General features: G+C 36.9%; 3 protein-coding genes across 3 annotated transcripts; all 3 read left to right on the top strand.

Annotated features, from left to right (window-relative positions):
* Positions 1-116: 116 nt before the first annotated feature.
* Positions 117-551, top strand: GCK72_003685 (uncharacterized protein; the record flags this gene model as incomplete). The annotated part of the gene is made up of 2 exons (XM_003094355.2): positions 117-365; positions 417-551. The coding sequence occupies 2 exons, from the start codon at positions 117-119 to the stop codon at positions 549-551; spliced, it is 384 nt and encodes a 127-aa protein (XP_003094403.1).
* Positions 552-3,405: 2,854 nt separating this feature from the next.
* GCK72_003684 (uncharacterized protein) lies at positions 3,406-5,491 on the top strand (the record flags this gene model as incomplete). Its single annotated transcript, XM_003094331.2, has 9 exons — positions 3,406-3,509; positions 3,561-3,692; positions 3,736-3,832; positions 3,910-4,011; positions 4,062-4,208; positions 4,334-4,413; positions 4,463-4,521; positions 4,622-4,844; positions 5,320-5,491. 9 exons carry the CDS (start codon positions 3,406-3,408, stop codon positions 5,489-5,491), a joined length of 1,116 nt encoding a protein of 371 aa, XP_003094379.2.
* Positions 5,492-5,852: 361 nt separating this feature from the next.
* GCK72_003683 (uncharacterized protein) lies at positions 5,853-10,049 on the top strand (the record flags this gene model as incomplete). The annotated part of the gene is made up of 7 exons (XM_003094335.2): positions 5,853-5,922; positions 5,969-6,044; positions 6,127-6,263; positions 7,112-7,410; positions 8,101-8,349; positions 8,861-9,141; positions 9,887-10,049. The coding sequence occupies 7 exons, from the start codon at positions 5,853-5,855 to the stop codon at positions 10,047-10,049; spliced, it is 1,275 nt and encodes a 424-aa protein (XP_003094383.2).
* Between the last annotated feature and the right edge of the window lie 15,202 nt (positions 10,050-25,251).

The following is a 25,251-nucleotide window of genomic DNA, read 5'->3' as shown; positions in this document are numbered from 1 at the left end:
CGATTTTCCAACTCATCTGGCACATTAGATCTAGAGCAAAGATAAACGTGCCGCATATAAGGAACCCCTCACCACAGAGAAACCTCACAGTTTGTCAAAAACTAGCAACCAACGCCATGGCTCAATCCGTCCCACCAGGAGACATCCAAACCCAACCCAACGCGAAGATCGTCTTCAATGCTCCGTACGACGACAAGCACACCTACCACATCAAAGTGATCAACTCGTCGGCCCGTCGTATTGGATACGGTATCAAGACCACCAACATGAAGCGTCTCGGAGTTGATCCACCATGTGGAGTCCTCGACCCAAAGGAGGCTGTTCTTCTCGCCGTCTCTTGCGATGCTTTCGCCTTCGGACAAGAGGTTAGTTCCACTGAAATCTGGGAGCCTGGATCCTAATTTCCTTTATTTCAGGACACTAACAACGACCGTATCACCATCGAGTGGACCAACACTCCAGATGGTGCCGCCAAGCAGTTCCGCCGTGAGTGGTTCCAAGGAGATGGTATGGTTCGTCGTAAGAACCTCCCGATCGAGTACAACCCTTGAGAGGGGAAGAGCGATGCCAAATAGCGAAACGACACTTGTCTGTTCTTGAATTTGACCAAAAACATAAATCAAAAAGCTTTTTTTGTATTTATTTGAAAAAATAAATAGTAGTGTATTTTGCTCTGTTTTTGTAAATCTTTCGAATTGACCAAACGAGTCAAATGAAGAGAAAAACGACAAACCGATTCTTCTTTCTTGGCATTCTTTGTTTCCCTTCTTCTGTAATATCTCAAAAACTAAACTATTTATCAAATAGAGACTCATTAAGTAAATGTAGTATTAGACTTGGTCTCTATCTTTTTAGTTGACAACGTTTCCGCGACGCGCACGCAACGCGACTCGGTAAAAATTCAGATCTATCTGCGCGACCACTGCTGTGCTACTATATCACTTTTCCTTTGTTCCCATTCTCCCAAATTGAAAAATTACAATAAAATGAAGGTCTCTCCTCCCTTTCCATTTCAAAAACTGACCATGTCGCTACCGTTTTTTTTTCAAAATATCAGATCGTTGTTCTCTTTCTTACCTTCTCAAAGATTCCAATCTGTGACGTCACCATGTATTTCCCTATTTTCCTTACCTATTTTCAATTTCCTTATTGGAGACAAAATATTTGTTGAATTGGGAGTAAAGACTGTCTCATGGTTGGTGATCGGTGTGTGTACTTTTCTATCGATGGTTTTCAGACAGATACAGAAATGAGTATAGTTTTTACCGATTCCATTTCACGCACTGAAACAATAGTGTTAAAATGTTTCACTCCGAATAGTGGCCATGATTCAAGGCCACTTTACACACATGCTTCTGACTGACCGATGTGAATATCACGTTGTAAAGCTAAACTTTAGTCTTTCTGCGAACACATCGTCACTAAGAATTATATCATATCGTATTAGCGTTGCAGATCTTTGGATTTTGTTTAATATCCTGTTAGAAACGGAAGTTTGAAAGTGCAAAAAGTCTAGTTTGATAATCCTCTCAAAACTTTCACCCCCTGGTCTTTAAATTTTCTGTGAATCGAAAATGTTTACTACTTGTTTACAGGTTTAGGTCATTTGTAGTAGAATGTGTTTTGTATGATCTCTGCTATAAAAGTGGAGAATGGAATGGCAAATGACCAGCGATCAATGTGTGATTGAAATGAACACAACTAGGCGGATGGTCTAAAAATAAGAATTTGAAAATTATATTTTACAATGCCAAGCACATTGACAGATGACGGGTGTCTTTCGGCGCATTAAAAAAATTGAAATCGGTAGAAAACTGAGCTTAAAAAAAGTCAAATTACGAGGTTCGGTTGAGAAAATTGGTCTGGCCTGTAATAGAGGCGGCCCCGCTAGCAAGAGTTCGGAGCATCCTATCTCGACTGTCTTTAAAGATATGAAAACGTTTTCAACTAAAAAAATATTCTATGAACATTAAGCTATATTTTGTCAGTTAGCAGTTTTTGGATACTTCCATTGGGATCCTAGATATACCGCTGTGAACAGACACCGCTAGACTCTTTTCGATTTCTGGTTCTACGGTAATTGCCTTTTTTGAAAATTATTGCGACATCCGGACCCCCGGACCCACAGAATGCTTTCTATTCTTTTTACTAAACAATCAATCATTTATTCCCGATTAACCGTCCAACGAAACGGTCATCAACGTCACTTTCCATTAGGTCCATTTTCCATTCCCCACTTTTTCTCTTTTCAAGGCCACGTCTCCCCGCCATCTAACGTCATCTCAATTTTTCTCACAAGAAAATTTTCATTCTCTCCAACTATTTGGTTCTACTGCAACTGTTCCACTAATTGCATAAATATACATATACCATTTCTAAAACATAATAACAACAAGAAAATATGATGTTTTTGGTCGTTCATCTCCCCCTTCTCGACCCCCGTAACAAAACTAGAAGAACCTGTTTTTTTCCTTCTTTCGTCTTATTTTTTTGTTGATTATTCTACGTCTCTCGTACTGTAGACTCTCTTCTTCACCTGACTCCTCGCTGGTCACACATTCACGGTTTTCTTCATTTTTCTTCTATCTGATCGTTTATCGATTTGGGTGATCCCTCTCCGATCAGTTCGATTATTTTCTGACTTGTGATCGAGCGCGGGAAGAAATGTATCCTTGCAGGTTCACTTGACCAAAAGTTACTTTTTTTTTGAAAACTACATGCTAGTGATAGTTTTACGGTTTAATTCTAATTGAAGTTGATTTCTAGCCAAGGGAATCCAGGAAATAGAGCAAAAGCAAAAATAGATATTTAGTGGAATTTATATAAGAGTTTGGAGAATCCTACCTCGGCTGAGCAGATTTTTGATACTTCCTTTAGGATCCTAGATATACCGCACCGCTAGACGCTTTTCTATTTCTGCTTTTAGGGTATCAAAAGTTTGCCAAAATCGGTCAACATTTCTTATTTCGTTTTATTCTCCCTTCGTCGCAAAAGAGAAAATTGAATAAATTGTTATTAATATCAAACAGCAGTACAATCAAGACCTACCACTAGCAAACCACCGCTCTCCCCAGGAAAACCTGAATCTACCGTATCAAAGATTTCTAGAATGTTCCACGGCCACTGTTTCGCTGCTTGTTCTCAGTGGGGTTTGGACCAAATTAAAATTGTTTTGCTATGAAATAAACTCGCGGAAACACGTTTGAAAAAAAATTGAAGTTGCCGTATTTAGTGGTTGAAATCCTGACCAGCTCCTATCTAGTCCAACAGATCCCGTTCAGATTATTGTGCCCTGAACCATCTAATGTTTGGTGGACCGTTCCTTATCGACTACCTGAAAACTTTAATCTCATGTCTCCCTTGCTATATCACCACCAATTCTCTCAATTTTCTTCAGAGCACCCCATGGCCAATCACGACATATGTACCAAAACGATGTGGGCACTTTCAGTCCCCTTATGTATCCTATTGATATTGTTCGTGGCGCTAACAGCATACGCCACTTATAGGTTTGTACGTTATATCTGTCTTAACCAGATTTAAACCCTGTTTTGTTTTAGTTTTCACATATTCGTCCCTCTGGCTCCTGCCAACAATATCGACTGTGAGCAAATGTTCAACACGACATCAGAGACCTATTTGAGTTACATTGAGAATCGGACACTTTTAGAGCCAAGTCAGGATGATAGAAAGTGAGTTGGCGATAGGTTACTGTAGCTATAGTCGGATTTTCAGTTGTTTTCAAATCCGTCGCCGTCGATACTTACCAGCGGACATGCCAAAGTCAATGGCAGGGAACCACAACATGTTTTTTATTCGGGTGGTGTCAAAGGTGAGTTTTCTAAATATAATTATGTTCAAAGGCAAGAAAACTACAGTATCCCCAACTTACCGTTTTTAACATTCCAGGACTACGACTTCGTGGAAGAAGTTCTAACCATGATGCATTCACCAATCCATTTCTTCTGCTTTGCACTGGATATCACTGCAGACGCATTGTTTAAAGAGAGGGTGAGTACTGTATACTTGGGTTACTGTACATAGATTTTTCGTGAATCCAGATGTTCCGCCTCGGCGACTGTCAGGTCAACGTCCTTGTCCCTCGGCAACTGTTCAACACTTCTACTGCTCACGGAATGCTCAGTGCTCATAGAAAATGTTTGAAGGAGATTGATGAGTTTGAATGGAGGCATGCAGTTATCACGGCGGTATGTTTTTTGTCACAAAACATTGAGAGCTTTCAGAAAAGTATATTGATGTCCTAAATTATTAAATTGTTTTCTGAAAGCTTTCGTCCCACTGGACCCAGAAATCACATTTTTAAATTTTCTAGGAGCACGACATCCCTCTTCATAGCACCAAGTTTTTATCAAGAAGGTCGAGACGGTTGAGGGATATGGTGGAGATTAATGGGTATGTCAGAATTATAAATGAATTCAGGAAGCAATTTTATAGTTTTCAGAGTCCACTTCAAAGAGGAGACCCTACTGAGCGCAGACCCCAACGATACTTCGAGTCAATGTAGGTCTTCTTTTTCTATTAAGATTGAGATATTTGAATTTTTCTGCAAGTTGTCGTCAAATCTAGTGCATTGCCGTCTAAACAAAAAGATTATTTCCAGTATACCAAGTATCGCGTAACTGGATCCAACACCTGTGCTCAGTGGCCACAATTTCGCACTCCCAACACAAAACCCTTTACGATTATCTTTTGAAGACTCCAGATTTTGATCTACCAAACGATTCGCATCGAGAAACATCTGTGGTTGAGAAGAATTGTGATACGAAGGTTTTCGATGTGGATGGATCGTGTTTGTACGCAATGGAGGACTTCCCGGCTATTAGGTGGGTTTTAAGGGTTTTAAGGGGTGATGGAGGGGAGATAGAAAAAGATTGTCTATTAAAAAAATGTTAAGAAAGAAATTAGCTATAATTTGTTATAAAAATCAATGCAAAATCTTTATATTGAGGCTAAAAAAATTGACTTGAAAGTTGTAGCTCAATATTTTCTAATTTTGGGGTATATCGCAGAAACTAAGTATCCTTTTGATAAATGATATATTGACAATTTGTAGCTTAAAAAATTCTCTGAAAGCCAGTATAAATTTAAATTCTGTAACTTAAGTTTTTACTGAAATATTTAAGCTTTAAAATTTGCAAACTGTTTTTTCACCGTTTTCAATGTTTCCTTTATATCTCTTGACCCATTAAAGCCATTCAAAAACTTTCAACTACTAAAATACTCAGCTTGACTTGCTCTATTCAACTATATAAAAATGTCTTCATAAATTTTATTATTTGACCTACTTATCTCTTCCAGAAACACTACCCGCCTCTTCATCCGTGCCGACCCTCACTACGACTTTGGTTTCGTCCAATGCGTGCATGAAGTTGTCTTCGAACGCACATTCTTCGACCCTATCAGCAATAAGAACGCCAATAATTATTTGTATGGATCTCACAAAAATTTGATTGACGACTACAGGAATTAGTAGGATAGAACATGAATTTGTATTGAATATCCGGGTTTCACTAGTTTTTCTTGTACTTTTCATGCGGGTTTTTGTTATTTTTCGTGTATTCCTCAATAAAAATCAGTTTTTATTTGATTTTTACTAAAAAAATTAAATTAAATTAAATTAAATCATAAATTCTAGACGAGAGAGTACCAATTCAAATGCAAACAAGAAGAGACCCAGACAAAAGAGATACAACGAGACTCCGAAATCCCGCGAGCGCGTGTTGTTTATCGTAAATCGACACCATTTATTTTTCACATGATTCACTTTAATTCCGTTGTTATTAATTAAAAATCGAATATTTTTTCGATTTTTTTGTAAATCTTGATAAAAAATGAATGATTTATTAATACATGACCCATGTTCAATGGTAATATACGAGGAGGAAGTCACGACGGCTCATGGTAAAATTTAAAAGGGAAAATGAAATTTAAAAATAATTTTTTGTAGAAATCCCGGCAACAGGGAGGCATTGGAGCGATGAGAAATCAGTTGGCTACGAGTTGACCGATACAAAATGCTACAAGTGAGGAATTCTGCTGAAAAATCGCAAAAAAAAACAAAAATTATCGAAAAAAAGCAAAAAATCATTTAAAAAATTACTTCAGAACGCCTAGCGGAGTGCAAAAAACGGCGACGATTCAACGGGAGCAATTATCGACGAGTAAAGAGCAAATGACCGAGCAAATTGTTGAAATGGACGGAGAATATAGTATTGAGGGCACTGATATGCTTTATGTGCCTTGTGAGTTGAAAATTTCGACGAAAAATTGGTGGAAAATCGAAGAAAAATGAAAAACAAGATAAATAGGCACGAAATTTTGTAAAAGTTCGCAAAAAATCGCAAAAATTCACGAAAATTGAACGATTTTTCCTTCAAAATTGAAAAAATTCCATAATTCTTTGCGAATATGTGATATTAATAGTGAATTTTCGAATTTCCAGTAATTTTCTCAAAATTTTTTGTTTAAAACAAGAACATTTCTGTCTGTACGAAGCCACGCCCATTTTTTCAAAAGTGTAGCTTTTTTTTGCAGATTTCCGCATTTTTAACGATCAAAATGGAAAAATTAGTTTCTAATTAGAAAAACTGTTTCAGAAATGAATTTTTCGGGAAAATCCGGCTGAAATTTCGATTTTATAGTCAATTTTCCGAAAATTTTGTTTCAAAACAAGAAAAATCGTGTGTCTGAATCAAGCCACGCCCATTTTTTGCAAAAGTCTAATAGTAAGCAGAAAAACTTATTCAGAAATTGATTTTTCTATAAAAACCGCTAAAAATAGACAAAGAACGCATCAAATTTCATTTTTATAATTCTGTGAATTTTCGGGATAATGACTTTAAAATTAAGAATTTTCTATTAAAATCACTTAATCACGAAGAATTCCGATTGCCTGACTGGTATATTCTAATTTCGGATCCAAAATCTCTTAATTATCGTTAATTTTTGCGAACTTTAGTGAATTTTTACGAAAATTCGTATTTATTTGTCTGTTTTTCGTTGTTCTTCAACTTTCCATTACTTTAACCTAATAAATTATTGATAATTTCCGGTTAAAAAGTGAGTTTTCCCCTAACTTTAATAATTCCAGGTCTCCCCTCGACCTCCACCTCTCCACCATCAAACGACCCGACAGTATCCTCAACATCCCAACATTTCTCCCATCAACCTGAACCTCTTCGTCGAATGGCTATCAAAATCGGCGAACGAGTTCTTCGATTTAAAGTAATCAATGCGACAGACGCACCGGAAGCGCCGATTGACCCGTCGGATGGATGGATCTCGGATCCGAAGCCGTTGACTGCGCCGAAAGCGTTGGCTGGACTGTATCATTGTGCGAATTGTAAAACTTATTTCGGAAATAAGGAGGTCTATCAGAGACATGTCTTGGTAAGGATCGGAAAAATAGTTGTATTTTACTACGGTTTTGAGATTTTTTACTGTTTTTTTCACAGTTTTTCAACAGTCGAGCCGGGCATTGTCACCAAAAATTCAAAAATTTTAGGATTTTTTGAACGTTTTTTTCTGGGAAAACGTCAAATTTTCGACTATGGTTCAGAATTAGAAGAAATTTTGAAACATTGAAAATTTTCACGTTTTTGAAAAAAGGCGGTTCTCTTTTTTAAGCCGGGCCTTCAGGCGGGGAAGGCTAGTATATTGCTTAAAACGGAATATTATGAGCTGAAAAGTATACCAAAATGTAGATCTCAGCGAAATCTATCATTCTGACGTACTACGGACCGGAGCGCTAGTCATTAATGTATCGCAAGCTGGGATAAAGTGCCAAAAAGGCGAGAATGGCCAAAAAGACCATTATAGCCCGGCCCGCGGTACATTAACGACTAGCGCTCTGGTCCGTAGTAGTTGCCGAGATCTACATTTTTATATATTTTTCATTCCCATTTTGCAAGTATGGGCTAAAGTGTCATTTTTGACGAATTTTACTTTTTTTTGGTGCTCCGCGCTACAACAATGAATCCTAAGCAGGTCCGTATTAAAACAGAGAAATAGAACTCGCCGAGATCTACAGTTTGATATATTTTAGGATTTGGAATATTCATTTTGAAGAGATTTTTGCAGGAAGTGCACGGAGACGCTCGACCATTTCGATGTTTCAATTGTGGTATGCGATTCGCGAATAAGACGTCAATGACGCATCATCTGAAAGATCATTCTCTGCTAAAACCAATGTATTCTTGTGATTATTGTCCGAGGATATTTGCGAAATTGGAGAGTAAAATGAGACATCACAAGTTGCATTTCACCAGGAGCACTTGTCAGCAGTGTATGCGGTTTTTCACGACCGAAGAGGCGTTAAGGAATCATCAGGTAGGCTGGCGTGACTTTGGCGGCCTTTTTTGCGTTTTTTAAAGGAGGACTGAAGTCATATTTTATATTTCAGATTATGTTACTTCAGAAAATTCTAAGAAACTTTTATCATTGGAGCATATTCTAAAAATCGCTCTGAACGCCATAATTCCCGTTCTCCCGACTCAAAATGAGTCCACCGTGTAGTCCTCTCGGACAACATTTTTTCTCAATTCCTCGTTTCCTCGCTTTTTTTGCGAAAAACACGAGAGTCTGTTGAAAAAAGCGAGGAAACGAGGAATTGAGAAAAAATTTTGTCCGAGAGGACTACACGGTGGACAAAACTCGCGTGAGAAAACACTTCCACGAAGGCTCATTTTGAGTCGGGAGAACAGGAATTGTGGCGTTCAGAGCGATTTTTAGAATACGCTCCAATGATAAAAGTTTCTTAGAATTTTCTGAAGTAACATAATCTGAAATATAAAATATGACTTCAGTCCTCCTTTAATTATCCAAAATCACCGATTTCCAGTCGACCGCCCATCCTGCGAACTTCGACGAAGGTCCACCACCGGAAGATCTTCTACCCAACGGAAAAACCGCGCGATTCAGTTGTAACTACTGTAATCTGCGGTTTCATTTCAAAAAGGACATGCTGGTGCACGAACGAGTGCATACCGGCGAGAAACCGTACGAGTGTGGTTACTGTATGAAGTCGTTCGCTCAGAGTCAGGCGTTGACTGCACACATTAGAACGCATACGAGGGAGACGCCGTACCAATGTCGGAAGTGTACGAAGAGTTTTAGGGATAAGTGAGTTTGGACATTCAGACCGATGAGTGTACAGACAGACGGGATAATTGAATCGGGAGAAAATTGAGATCAGTAACAGAGTTGAGCGGAATTTTGCTTTTTGCCACTTTTTTCCTTCCGCCTTCCACCTTCCGTCATTTCAAGCCTTTTTCCGCCTTCCGCCTAGAGGATTTCAGCTTCACAGAGCCATATTTATTCCATATGAATTCAAATTAATTTCCCGCGAAACAGGGGTCTAGTGAAGCGCGTTTGCACACATCACTTGGCAGGTTGAGTCACCGCTCAGCCAAATCGCGTTCTTATAACGTGGATACGACTTGGAATTAAATCAAAATCGTTAGAAAATGACCTAACAAGGTTGAAATTGGCTGAAAAGGTGCCTAGAATTCATACAAATTGAATTAAAATCGCTAGAAATAAGTACACAGAAAATGACAAAAAGTGAGTTGGAAGCGCTTGGAAAGCGCTCAACTCTGCTTTAAGTCCATTATTGTTTAGCGCTGTGTCATTTTTGACCATTTTCATCTTTTAGGAACATTAGCCCGGCCCGCGATACAGTACGACAGTCCTCATCATATCAGAGACATAGAACTCACTGAGATCTACCTTTTTGTATATTTTTATATTCGGAATATTCATTTTGAAGCGAGTTAGTATCGGATGACAAGCAACTCTCGATAGAATTCCGGCTTTCCTCGTTCTTTTCTGAATTGATTTCGAAAAAAGACAAAACCTATTTTTGCAGTTCCTGTCTTCGAAAACACGAGCTCTCCGCTCACACCGACACTCCCATCGTCCGTGCGATACCACCGGAATACACTGAGGAAATCGAGAAACAAATCGATTTGCAACGCGTCAAAAAGCACCAACAAATGATGGTGGATCGACATCCGAATTTTCGAATGTAGAATACATTTTTTTTTGTTTTTTTTTTAAATTCTCTCTCGCAAAATTATCACTTCTCTGTAATATTTTGTCTTCTTCTCCCGCTTTCTTTCCTTCCAGTCATTAACACTTCATACTGTTACTCACTTTATGTCAATACAGGTGCTTTCAGCTTATTTTAAGAAAATTTTGAAAAAAAAACAGCCACTGAGTGACACATACGCACAAGTAGGAAGGATATCAGGTTTCTGGAAAAGTGTCGATTTTCTTTTTTTCTTTTCTTTTTCTCTTTACTTTTTCCGTGCACTTCTTGCATTGAATCGATCGGGAAAAAATGACCGCTGCAACCTTTCTTTATTACTAATTTTATTATTGTTTTTTTTTTGGTTTAAAGAATTTTTGCGATCTGAAAATGTTGAATCCAATTTCAGCTTGTTGAGAGCTTTCAGAAAAGTACAATCACGCCTAGAATCTGATTAAGTTGGGTCCCACCACGATTGGATACAGTAACTCAATTTTTTTTTCAACTTTCGCGCCGAGACCCAAAATTTCAAAAATTAATGAATTGTAAGCATGATTATAGTTGTTTGAAAGCTCTCGACGAGCTGAATCTAAATAAAACAATAAAATATGTTTTGGGTCCCACCACGAAAAGTTACAGTAATATGAATTCAAATTTTCTGTGAGAGGAAAGCTCGCCCCGTTGCAGCGCTGGACACTGTCGCAAAAAATGGGCGTGGCCTCCTTGCACAGAAAATTTGAATTCATCAGAATTTCAACATTTCAAAGACAAACATGTTTTTTTCGTGGTTGTTATGACTAATCAAATTTCGTTTAAAATTTTCTATTTTATTGTTATTTTTCAATTTGACCACCATTCGTTGTGTTAGTCACTCTGTGCGGAAAGTGCATTCAACCTTGACATTTAATTTTATACTACACGTTTTTTTATAGTTTCAACTTTATATATGGGATACTAGTTGATTACTGTCTCTCTTCGCTTACTATTAGTCATTAACAACAGTCTTATTCGCGTGATTTCTGAAAAATCCTTTTGTTGAATATTTGCGCGGTTTTAATGATTTTCAAATCTTTTTTGAATTAAAATTTATATTCGACTGGTTTAGAGTTTTCAGAAAAGTATACGGTACTTAGGGGGTACTGTACGATTTCATGGTGGGCAAACCGGAATATATATCGCCCTAAGCTGTTTTTTATAAATAAAATAGAAAAGTGACATTAAAAAAAATTTCTAACAAGTTTACTCTTTTTAGAAAAGAGCTGAGCATTTGCTTATAGGTCATTTAGACCATTCTGAATACAATGGCCACAAATTAGAATACTGGGTCATTACTATTTGTCATAAATGTGTTTTTTGAAAAATTGACTTCTCTATGTAAAATCTCGCGGAGCAAGTTTCGAGCTCGTTTTTTGAGCTCCGGAGAAGAAAGGATCAAAAAATTTTGTGACCATTGTATTCAGAATGGTCAAAATTAACTACTAGTCAATTTTCAATTTCTCAACCCTTTTCTAAAAAAAAAGTACCCTTCTAGGAAACCACTGATTTTATTTGAACCCATTTGATCTTCTCTAATCTCCTCTCTAACCGAATCTTCCCAAAATACCGTCAAACTAGCGTGACCACCTGACCGACATATGACCATCATCATCCATTAGGTGTTTTTTTTTCTCGTGTTTCTTATTTTGCGCATAGTCTTACCCGTCCAAATTTGTATGTACCTGTTCATGGTATAAACCGGTTCGACTTTCCTCTCTGCGTCTCTCCAATATCTCTTTCCCTCCTCCACTGACATTGTCAAATTGTGGTTTTGACTACCCGAATAGATGCGCTCTCCTCGTTTTGTTGTTTCTTATGGTTTTTTGCATGGTTTTCGGTTTCACTGCGTCTCCTTTGGTTGAGAGGTCTCTTGTGTTATGCAATGATTACCTATGGTTGTTAGAGCTAGAATTTAACAGATTTCCCGCCTTGTACTAAAAGTTAAAGTAATAACATTCTAGACCTGCTATTTTTTGAAAACTCTTATTCTGTGGAGGTAGGTCAAAAATTTTCTTGCAGTTCTTTCTAGGAAAACGTGCAGTAGTAAGAATAGGAGGACTCAAGTCATATTTTTTATTACATATTCTGATACTTCAGAAAATTCTAAGAAACTTTTATCATTGACGCTGCTAACAATCTCTCTAAATACCACAATTCGCGTTCTCCTTACTCAAAATGAGCTTCAATGGAAGAGTATTTCCGCACGGTCGTGTTGTCCTCTCGGACAAGATTTTTGCTCAATCCCTCGTTTTCTCACGTTTTCCAACATTTTTTGTCTTTTTTTAAATTTGTTGAAAAAAATGAGGAGAATGAGGAATTGAGCGAAAATCTTGTCCGAGAGGACTACACGGCAGCGCGGAAAAACTCTTCCACCAACTAATATAAGACAAACCCCAGAAAATTACGACTTGGTCAGTCACTACTACTACGTTTTTTTAATACCTCTCCCCCTGGGGGGTTTCGACAGTTTTTGAAGGACACAAACTGGCCGAAATTAATTGGTGTATATCTTTTCAATGCCAATCTCATGCCAATCAAATGAGGGACAGAAAAGAGATGGGGGAAGAGGTTCACACCTTTTTTGGGGAGTTTTGAAATAGGGTATTTGGGTTTTTTCCGTATTTTCGCGCCAATATTTTTCCATTTTTACGTTACATTCAGATATGCTGTGATGACCATAATTTTGGCCGTTTTCAATTGGAAATTTAAAGTGTCACTGATTGTCCCAACAAGTAATTTTCGTCTTAATATGACCATAACTTTCTAGGGAGTGTCCGTACAAAAAAGTGCCAACTACAAAAATGAAGCTTTATCTTTGATCTGTATGAACCAATAAAAATTTTTGTAGTGTGACAATCAGTGATGCCGTAACACGTTCTCAAAGTTGGACATTTTCAACTGCAAAAGTTGTTAGAGTTATGGTCATTACTGTACCTGAGTAGCTCATTTTGTAAAAAAATCTTTTCAAGTTCCGCCCTCCCTAGAAAACTATTGAAACCTATTATTTCCAACCATCCTTCATCGTCAACTTCGTTTTCTTCCACTTCACTTCTTCTTCCAAACTTTCTAGATACTTTCTTTTGCCCATTTTAAACTAACTTCCTTTCCCCTACTAACTCGGTTTAATGTCGTCTAGGAATCGTCCCCACCTAGATGGCTATCTCTTCTCACTTTTTCATCATCATCTTCATATTCCTCCTTTTCTAAAGGAAAATGTCTATTAGGACGATGGAAAGTATTCATTTACACTCATTCTATCTCAGTTTCATTTTATTAAACCTTCATCTTTTCTAGAAACTCTTTTTTTATTTCTACACTCTACCTTACATAATACAGTAAAACCTGTAATAGAGGCGCAGCAATAGTTTCGAGCTTCTTATCTCGACTGTCTTTAAAGATATGAAAATTTTTGTCAGTTAGCTGCTTTTAGATATTTCTTTTGGGAACCGAGGTATACCGCTGCGAACTGGTGTGCCTCTATTACAGGTTTTACGGTAATTTTGTAAATGTTTAAAATTGGTTCCTACCACGAACAGGTATGGTTACAGTATTCTAAAAATTTTAATTAAGACAATTTCTGTCTGCGCATACATGTTTTTAGTCCCATTACCCTGACCACCTCTAAAAACCGCTTCTCTCATCTATTCCCCCATCAATTTATCTCGAGTGATAAAAGAGGCAATCAGTGGATAATAGATAGGTGTCAAGAAAACATCAATCTTCTCAACGAGTTGTCTAATGGACACAGAAACAAAAATACACAAGGGGAGAGTGAGATTTAGAGAGAACAAGACGAATTGACCTCAAAAAAGAGTTCGGGATGGGATGGCCAGCTGCTCTTTTCTGTGGTGATCATCATTTTCCATTATTTTTCTTGAGGGAACTATTTAGAGGGTTTGTTTATAAATACATTTGTTGTTATATTTTCGGAGCCTCCCGCCTCATTGTTTATAGGTTTTATATGTATATTGTTTTATATGTATACTGCGGATGATTGGTGGCCGATCGGATCTCAAATTTAGTGAAAGTTTGGGTTTAAATTCGAGTTTTCTGCCTGTAGAATTTATTAGAAAAACCGAGAAACATCACATTTTTATAAAGTATGCATAACCGTGTCAAAGTCCTGTGAGAATCTATTGAATCCAGAAAAATGTGGATTCAGCGTTGATTTCAATTTTATTCGTGAGTTTTGGTTTTAGTTCAAATACCTTTCTAAAACCACTAACTAGGAAATGCTCTAAAAGTAACTTGGGCTTTCAAATTGACTCTTACTAAGTTCTTCTCAACCCGCTGATTCCGAATATGTAATCTATTTTTACTGAATGCTTCACTGAACCGAGATATATGCATTTTAGGCATACTCGCAAAATCTCGGCCCCTGCCCGGTCCGGTCGGCACGGGTGCACATTTTTTTTCGCAATTTTTAAACATTTATTTTTAAAATTTTCATTAAAAACAGGCAAAAATCCTATGTACATTCGATTTTCAGTCGAAATTTGAAAACGTAGTAAAAAATTCGACTTTTTTCGCAAAAATTAAATATTTCAATTTTCGTACTGAAGCCCGGCATGTTCCGGCCCTGTCCATCGCAAGTATCGCTACCAACTAATAGGAGACCTGCAAAATACCAACAGGTGTCAAATTTCTATAATGCCGATGCAACCGTACCGTTAAAATCTGGCCAAAATATATCGCATCCGTAAATTTTGGATTCAGCTCATCAAGCCCTGAAAAATGAAAGGAGGTTATAAGACGAGGAGTATACCCGTCTATTCTATTTCTCGCTGAAAGTTCATAAAATTCTGAGCATTTTGAGCTTTAAATCAACGCTGTAGGTAAAAAATGCTAAAGGTTATGGGTTTTTGAAAATTTTCGAAAAAAATTCTCAACATCAAGTTTTATGTTGTTACTCGATGACTTGTAGGCAGAACGATGTGAACTTCATATTTTTGAAATAAGCAAAAATAGGGCTTTCAGGAAAGTATAATCATGAGATATTGTGACTGAAATAATTTTTTTTCGATTTTTGGAAATTTTCTTGAAATTATATCATGGTTAAACTCCACAAACATACTCTAGTACAAGGCATGCTGTAGAATTTTGTGGTAAAACATTTTTGATCACTCAGTGATCTACAATTTCCAATTTTTCGTATACCATGTTATTCTTTCTCCTCCCCCCTCCCTCCTAAAGTACTTCTCAAGTTTTCTCCTGTTCACAAGAAAGTAATACAATGTCTGTCTGTTTGTGTGTGTGTGTCAACTTCCAATGCCTTTTCATGTATTCTCCTTTCCGCTTTCTTTTTCTTCTTCTTCTTCTATATATTTGTTTGTGTAACTGATCGGGGCGGTTGGCGGGGGTAGGGCGGGCAGCTCCTGACTTATTTCATTTCTGGACTGTTCCTTCCAATATTTTTTGTTTCGCAACCGGGACGTTTTGAAACTATTCTTCTTCTTTTACAAACAAAAAACATCAAATGACACACCAAAAAAGCGCCGCTTTTGCTTTTGAATGAGTGCAGAGCGGCTCCATTCAATTAGGTGCTCTATTCATTCTCTCTCTCTCTTCATTCTACACCCCATTTTTGAATTATTTGGCCAGCATGATTTGATGGGAAAGTTGAATCGATTTTTTTTGGATTTATCGAACTCAGCGATTCAATCATGTCAAGTTTTGTCAATGTTTTCCAGTCACTTTTTAAGCTTTAAAAATAATTATTTTGTAAGAATATATTTACGGTATGAACTCTTGTACACCGACGCTCTATACTTCATCGGCGTGTCGGGCTTTCAGAATAAATTGAATTTATTTTGAGAGCCAGATTCAAGGAATAATAACATCAGATAACTTCTATATTGTCCTATTTTTAAATAAATGTAATAATTATTAATATAATTAATTAGTTAACAATAATTTCCTGATTGAGTCCTTAAGAGGCCCCACGCCATTTTTGACATCATCTCGCTATCCAGGTCGCACCATAACTTCCAAGTAGCGTAAAAACTGTTTTTCAAATTTCCGCGTTCTCGTCTTAAGAATTAATTTTTCTAAATTATGTCTCCGGTCTAAAATGATGAATAAAAGCCTTTTGCACAGCTCCGATCGAGACCTTTAGATTTTTGAACGTAATAGTTAGGGATGTGCATAACTAAAAACTTTGGAAATTTCAGAAGTCGGAACCTTTCCGAATTTTTTACGGAAACTCGGTTTTTCAAACTTTTCATAGTCACAAACAAGCAGTAAAAACTAAACATTCTGTAAATTTTGACACAGGTGTGACGATTTGGCGCCGTTCACAGTGGTTTTCCAGCGATTTCTTTCGATTCAGCACAAATTCATTGTTTAATCATCACGAAATTAATTGAAATTTCAGAATTTCCTATTTCCGTTCCTCACATCCCTAGTAATAGTGTTCATGTCATGCGTTTTGCTTCAAAATTTATTCTTTTCGAAAAATTAACCCCTTCGAAGAGCCAAATTTCTCCAGTCCCCACAGTTTTCCTCTATTACTCCCCCATACTTATATAAAGACATTTGTTGCCATTAGCTTCTTGATGAAGCCAATTTCTTGGGACCCCTTTTCAATTTTGTATATATTCCTCATGTAAACAATTCCACTAAAATATATATATTAGTTCAATCAAGAACAAACTTGGAGACAATACGAGGGGAGAGAAAAGAAGACAATAGTGTCTGGACGCAAAATTAAAAATTACTATATAGAAATGACTGTACAGTTGGTTTTGTGGTTTTGGAGAAGAAAGACGACAGAATTTTTCATTTTTCTAATTAAATTTTTTGGTAGATCCGGCCCTATAAGAATACGACCGCGTAACTTTCCTAGGCTGACCTATATTTTTAGTGATAAAGTAATCTGTGATGGTATCCTGCAGAGAGGAACAGGAACCGGTTAGGGTCGAACATTTGACCGCGTTTTTTGTCAGCAACAGAAATATTTTCATTTTCTTCTTTTATCTTGTGGCGATTGTGTTATTGTTTCGAACATTTTCTATTTTCTGACAAGATTTGGTTAGTTTTCTTACTGGATTCGAGGAATTTCATTTCTTTTTCTAATTGTTGCCTCCAAAAGTGTGGCCGCGTGGCCTAATGGATAAGGCACCAGACTTCGAATCTGGGGATTGCAGGTTCGAGTCCTGCCGTGGTCGAAATCCTTTTGTAACAAAATAGCCAAATTAGTTTGAACTTTAAACTATACTGCCTTCATTTGGTAATGTTACGTTTGCTTTCTGTGCCCCATAGTCCAATTTTTTTGCTTTTTTAACGCTCTTCAATAGAAAATAGAGTGTAAATGACTACATTTGCAAAACTTCAAACCAGATTGTTTTTGATTGGAAATGCTGTTTTCAGAACCAGAATTTTGTGCGCTCCTGAAACTGACCTCATTTGAAAATTCCTTGCTTTCCTTCAATTTACAACTGTATAGTTTTTTTTCGGATGTAAGTTTTTTACTGTTGAACACCCGCTTATTTAGAATGGCTGTAACTTTTCTGAAATTTTATTTAAATACTTGAATTATAGCTTAAAATGAAGCCAATGATTTTTTAGACATTGATTTTAATACAAAAACAGAATATTAGCTTTTTGGATAATTTTATAAAACACTCATCGTACGAACGGATGTGGACAACTTTGAACAGTGGTATCTTTTTGAAATCTCACAAGGAAAGTCCTCGAAGTGTCCTCTTTCAAACGACTCAAGAATTTGGGATCTGATGCTTTCAAGTCCGCAGATTCCGAATCTGAAATAAAATTCTGATAAATCTTTCTGTGAACCGAGTTATGAGCTGTCAATTTTTCCTATGATTAAGCTTTTTTTGCGTGTCACGCGATCTGCCGGTTAACTTGTAGATTTCATTTTTAGTTAATTTTGTAGATACTTCAAAGAACTATGATTTTGTTTTACTATTTATTCAAAAAACTTGAATTTTCGTTATTGAAAATGGCTTTTTTGACTGTACCCTAATCTTCCGCATTCCTTGTATCAAATTATCCAATACGACCAAGTTTCAAAGTTGCGCAATCCACCATTATGTAATTCCAACCAATTTATCCATCCTTCAAGTATTTTCCGTTTTTTTTTGTCCCTCAATGATTTAAGTACCACACCCTCTTGGTCACCACTTATATGAACAGGTTCTGACATTCGAAAAGGTGATTCGAAAGACCACTTGAAACCCACTTTTTCTAACTCTTTCATCCCATTTCTTTCCGTATTTTCGACACAATCATCGAATTATGTTTAGAAACTTTACAAAAAGGACACTTCTTTTTTGTTTACCAGTCGTTTTCCTGTGTCTCCTCGTTTTTCTATCTCTCGTTCGTCCCTCCTCCTCTCCCTTCCCCATTCCTTCTTTTATGTCACCTTCCCCTTCTTCCTCTGTTCAGTGTGGCCGCGTGGCCTAATGGATAAGGCACCAGACTTCGAATCTGGGGATTGCAGGTTCGAGTCCTGCCGTGGTCGAAATATTTTTGCATTTTTTGTTTTTACAATTGGCCAAATTTGTTTTAGCTTTAAACTAAATTGCCTTCATTTGGCAATGTTATGTTTGCTTTGTGTGCCCCATAGTCTTTTTTTTCTTTTTTTCACTCTCTCTTCAATAGGAAATAGAAATAGAGGAGGGTGCGTTTTCGTGTATTGTATTGTGTTATGTTTGCCAACCTATGTACCAGATTCGAATCGATTTTCTAATAAATCGAAAATTAAATTTCGTCAAAAAACTCAAAAAACACATTGACACCTATCTACCCCTTCGTTAAATTTATTACATATTACATCTTCTCTATCTCTATCCATCGCATCCATTACACACCCCGAAAACCTGAACCCGAACTTTTTTTGTGTCATTTTTCTGCTCGTCTATATCTCTTCCTAGATTTCTGATCCTTCTTCTTCTTCAACGACGAAACTTTTTTTTTTCAGATTCATCGGCTCTTGCGAAGCGGCACCTGGCTTCAACATCATTTCGTACATCTTTTCCGAGGACGTTTCATTTGTTTTTTCGAAGGTTTAGTATGAGGGGGCGGAGTCAAGCTCGAACTCGAAAAGATTGAACTTGCTCTAATGGACTTACCCCCATAAATCTCCTTACCTAGTTCCTTCCGCTTCTCTAAAAGGTCCAAAATTGTTCGCCACCAATTATCCAACCACTTTTTTCTTCTTTCTACTTTTTTCTCATTGTCAGCTACCTATGGCCACGTGGCTCTTTTTCACAATAAAATAGGTGCGCCCATTCCCACTCTCTTTCCAAAAAGCGCCTCCAAAAAAGGTCGATTTCACACGCACAATTGCACATAAATTTCGATGGAGACGGAGTGTAGAGACGTTTTTTTCATCGCTTTCTCTTCTTTTCAACATTTACATTTTTTTGGTGTATTTTTTGGTTGGAAATTATAATGTTTCGTTTTTTCAAGACTTAATGGTACAGTAATTGAAAAACACTGGGATGTTGAAAAGAAATTTACAAAATTCTGCCAGAAAACCCACTAGATTGGAGTTTTTTGTAACAAACTAATATTAAATACTGAAGATGTGATAGTTTCCGATTTTAACATTTCCAAATTGAAACAAGCCAGACCCTTGTTTTACAAAAGGTTTTAGCATTTTTCAATCAAAATTTTTGAAATTTAGTTATCCAGAGACATTCTGGGCAGCCAAATCAGAAAACCTCTTGAGCAACCTACTTTAGAAGCCTAACACCCACTTAATTATATAAAACTGTTTTTTTTGGCACAGTACCTCAAATAGTATGAGTCTTACTTGTCAACCGGGTTGGCGCGTATCTTGCTTCAAACTGAGTTTTAGGAGCTGAGAAATGTATCAAAATGTAGATCTCAGTGAGATCTATGTTTGTGCCTAACTACTAACCGGATGGCTATTTATTAAGGTGCCACGGGCCGGGATAAAGTGCCGAAAAACGCGAAAATGACCAAAAAAATTATTCCAAGCTATTCATTGCTATCCGGCCCGTAGTAGGAGGTATACCTTGCTGAGAGGTACATTTTGGTATATTTTTTATCTCATAGAACAAAATTTTAAGAAAGTTGAGTGTCGGCTCGGTTGACAAGTAGGGTAAAAGACGGAATTTGCAACTACTGTTACCGAACCATAGTAGAAGTGAAAAAATTGAAACATACCACAAACCAAGCAGAGGCGTTTGCTCCAGACTTCAAACCTCCGCTTCTCTAATTCCGTGCTTGAAATTTCAATCTCTCCTCTTCTCTCATTTTCTAAAATGCACTTAATGTACTCTTTCTCGCTCCACAGAGGATTTCCATTTTTCCCATCCTCGCCGGTCCGGTCGGAGCATAGTAAAAGAAGAGAGAGTGTCATTTGAAATGGGGGACTCTCTTCTTCTTTTGCAGTGTATGTATAATTATGCAAATTATTCCTGTTTTGTGACACTCTCATCTCTGTCCATTCCCTATTCTCTCCATTTTGCCTTTTGTCATTCTTTTGTTTCTCTGGTGACATTGTATGGGGTTTCCGTATATTTTTTTGATGGATTACGAAATTCGATGACTGTCGATAAATTTATGAATCAAATCTTTGTTTTTTTAGGTTTTTAGCCCTAGACTATGTTCTTCAACGACTGCCTTATTTTGGAATGGTGCAACTGTTACAATACATCAAAAGTATACGAATTGTGGAGCTAGGGCTCTGAAAATTTGAGGAAACATTTTTAGGCACAAAAGAATATTGTTACACAAAAATCCTAAGGGAAAATCGGGTTTTCCAACTTTCCTGATAGATGTGTCGAAAATCCCAAAAATACTAAAAATTGACTTTTTTAGTTCTAGTCATGGGTTTTTTTTGAAATAGGAGTCTAAAAGTGGGATAATGATTATTTTTAGATTGATCGAGTCCGAAATTCAGCTATATTCTATCAAAAGTATGCTGGGTTCACTGTTTTTCTGTACATTTTTGAATTTAGCCCAATCCTACCTTTCAAATGAGTATAAATAGGGCCTATTTTGAACAAAGCGTATTTTTAGAATACGGTATGCGCCTTTAAATAGGTTTCGGGTAATGAAATATTTGAATTGCCAAGTTTTTCAGAAAATATTGATATCTTGTTTTTAGAAAATTTCAAACAAGAAAATCAGCCGTCTTCTTGAATCCGTGCTTGAAATGTTTCAATTGTGTAAGATAGTGTACAAGTTAAACTTTGCGAAAAATCTGTAATTCTTAAAGCACCACTAATTTACAAATACTTAATTCAACAGTAAGGACTGAAAAAGGGGTGTGACTTACACTGTGTAACTCTGTAACCCCGTCTTAGTTTCCGTAACAAGACATCTCCCGATATCCCATCCTTCCAATACTATTTACCCCTCCCTTTGTGTTTTCTTGCTTATCCTTGATCCAGGGATAACAATAAGTTAATTAGTATGGGAAAAACCTTCTCCTCTCTCTCTGTGTCCCTCTATCCATTCACTTCCTTCCGGTAGTCCCTTTTGCTCCTCCTCGTCCGCCCCATTTTCTTCTTGTTGAGTAACACAAGAAGTCAAGTCAACCGAATAAGATGAGCAAACGAGAAGAAAACACATCCCCCCTTTTCTTGTCCAGAGAGCAGTGAATAATGGATAAAGGAGTGGGGGGAAGGGGCTCCTGGAAGGGAAGAAGAAGAAAAGATGTAAATTCTCATTAGGTTTTGTTCGTTCGTGTTTTTGAAAACGAGAAAAAATATAAGCTTCAGTTTAGAGATAACAATCTAAGATTCCTGGAAATTAATTTTAATAAATTTTGTAAGTCCTTTGGCGCCCCCGCTAACAATGTCTCTAAAGATATAAAAAATTTTTCAAGTAAAGAAATATTCTATGAATATTAAGCTATATTTTGTTAGTTAGCAGCTTTGTGAGGTTTCCATTGGGAACCGAGATATACCGCTGTGAACAGGTGCGCCTCTATTACAGGTTTTACGGTAAAATAAAAAAATTCAGTTTCAAGTAAAGTAGTTTTAGTGACTCTGACTACAGTATCTGTTATTAGTTTAGTGCACATAACCGTATTTCTCGAGGATAGTTTGTCCAAGATATTTTTGCTAGAATAATTTTGTATGTGGGCTCACAAGGAAAGTTCATTTGGCATTTCGATGATTTTTATTACAGCTTTGGAATTCTTAGTATCGAAGGTACCTGTGGTCAACGTACCTATCGCCCGGCCAGTCATAGACTTCCCTTCTCAAGTTGTTGAAATTGGAAGCTCCCTATCCATTCTCATGTCTAATATAACATTCTCAACTGTTCACATCAAAATACTGTCAAACAGACGTTTTATTCAAATCAACATTAAAAATATTTCGAGAAAAGATTACTGTAGCCATTCTTTGTCACTTTACCGTTCCACTATAATATCACTCCAATAACAATACAAATGATACCGCTATCACCTGTTTCTCCCAAATCCAATGTCCTCTTGATCCATTCATCTCTTCCTCTCACAACTTCCAATTATGCCCATCCACCCCTTGGAAAACCAGAACAATTAGAAACCCATCTAATAAGGAAAACTACGAAAAACTACCATATTCTGGTCCACACCACACGCCCCTCTTATTGATAATTCTCGTCTCCACCTGGCTTCTCCGTCGTCAATTTTCCAATTCCTCGTTGAACACCTGTTATGAAAATAAATTAGGTGACCACACCTCTTATGGACAACCAGTCAGAGATTTTCTTCAGATGACAGATGTTTTTTTTAGTTCCATGGCGAGCGTCCCTGGCACCAGCAGGGTTCCAGGAATCGAGTAGTTACAGTTACCCTTACAAGCCATTTCAAAAGTTTTCCTTTTTTCCAAAAAGTATTTTCTTCTCTCTGCCTTTCTTTAGTATTCTACTACTTACACTCATTCACAGCAGCCAGCCATTTCTTATTCCATTTTCGGGGTGCCCCTTCTTGACATACTAATTGGTCTCTCTGTCTATTCCCTCCTTATTTTCACTGGCCCATGTCTTTGACCCTCGTTCTCTCTATCTCTCTTAAACATGTCTTGTTTTTATGTTCATTTTCGGGTTCTGGTGCCTTTTGAAGTCAATTTGAAGTCAATATGGTAGAGTTCCGTTTTTAACAAAAGGAGGGTGGTTAACTCATAAAACTGGTAAAACTTAATCAGTCACAAATATTAGATGTTAATGTAATTGTTAGAGTCCGAATTTCGACATCAACCACTTTCCTTCGATTTTTGTCCCAGAAAAATAATTATTATTTTGTATCAATATACGCTATAACAACGTCTGGGGGTTTGTACTAAAAAAAAAGCGCTCCACTAGATTTGGAGGCATATTCTAAATTTAATTTTTTCAATTCACTGTTTCGTTGTGTCATTTTGATACGCAGATTAATCGACCACTTTTTGAGCCGATTTATGTCAGTTTTCCCGCAATTTTTGGTCATTTTTTAACTGTCTCGCGTTTTTTCAAGATCAATTCCAATTAAAACTTTATTTTGAATTTGGCGCTAACAATTTCGCTGATTTCAGCGGAGCGCAGTTGATTTTAGTACTCACTCCCAGACTCCGTGCCTTATCAGTCATCCCTGCTCACAGTTTTTGACTCTACTCACTTTTCTTTCATTCTCGAGGTTCCGTATTTGTGTTTTTCTTTTAGATTATTCTCAAAAATCTTAAAACCATACCATTACAGACCCATCTACATCAAAACTACCGCCAACTCTCGATTCACCGTTCCAATCTTGTAAACTCCATCTCTTCTCTAGCAGTTCAAAAATGAACAACCTTCTGACCCCTCGAATTCTTCCCGAAAACAACGTCATCTGAATTGTGCAGACACTTATCCATTTTTTTCCGTGTATATCGCCCAGACTCCTTGCCATTCCTGCGTCTCCAAGCACTTGTTTCCATAGTGAAACGAACATGTTCACCCTCCCAACTTGACTTGACTCTTTTATTTTCTCCCTCCCTGGAGACCGCCCGTATTTTTTTGGGAAAAAAAACTAAAAAGGGGTATGAATTTTGTCAAGTGGTCAAATTTATGTATTTTAGTTTTGTGCTTGCTTTGGGAGATTCGGAAAGCAAGCTACAGTAATCGGAAAGTTTTGTTTTGTGACAAAGTGTCCTAGCTGTGCATTTTGTGAAGCAATAACTTTAAGCTATTCAGTTTAAAATTCTAACACATCCTAACTACTTCCCATCATCTGCTCATCATCGTTCATCTTACACACAATTTTATGATTTTTCCATTTCACAATTTTTTGATGATTCCTGTTCCACATGTGTTGGTAAGTATTAGTCTGTGTATGTAGTTAGTCTCGTTCTCTCATTTTTCCGTCTTTTTTATATTCCCGTCAGTTTCTTTCTCCTGTGTTGCCGTCTTTCATCTCTTTGTCGAATTGGTAGTGAAAGAATTGCAATTTGAGGTGAGAGAGATTTTTTTTGGAAAAATGTTGAACGTTCGTTCTAAGTAAGGATTTTAAAGGAAACATCAAACAATTTTAGTTTCTGTAATTTTGGAGGTAAGACTCATCCATTCGGGATAACCGAGTACTGTAATTTCGAAACAATTTATTTTCACCTATAGGATTGAAGTTAGAAAATTTTTGTATCATTGCTTTGATGATGTTAACACTAAAACATTGGTTTGATTTGAACTAAATCACTTTAAATCAAAATAGTTTAATTTTGATACAGTAAGATAGTTAAGCAGATAGTTTTAGCAGTTGCATCATTTCAAAAACGTAGGCTAGGGCTAAAAACCTAGAAACAATAAACTGACTCATAAATGTATCGACAGTCATCGTAATCCAGTAAAACATTAAAAAAAATAACCATGATACAGTTTTTAGCGATATATCCAATTTTCGGCAACCTAGATTAAATTAAAATCAACATTTTAAACATTTGAATTCCCCAATGATTATGGGCAAATTCTCAATTATCTCGAAAATTTAAGTATTTTTTCTTTTAACATAGGATTACCTATATGTATGTGTGACCAAATCCAAAACTGTTCCCACTGATCCCTCCTTCATAACTAATCCTACCGTAATACATAATCTCCTTTCCCCCTCTGTCCAACAATTTCAGCCTCCCCACCGAAACATACACGAATACACATAACCACCACCACCATCATCATCATCCATAATAACAATTCGAATTGAAATGTCTCTTATTATTTCCCCTATCTTT

The sequence above is a fragment of the Caenorhabditis remanei genome, chromosome II (genome assembly GCF_010183535.1).
Source record: "Caenorhabditis remanei strain PX506 chromosome II, whole genome shotgun sequence".
Lineage (NCBI taxonomy): Eukaryota > Metazoa > Nematoda > Chromadorea > Rhabditida > Rhabditidae > Caenorhabditis > Caenorhabditis remanei.
The sequence above is the reverse complement of the archived record's forward strand: the minus strand, read 5'-3'. Positions and strand labels throughout refer to the sequence as shown.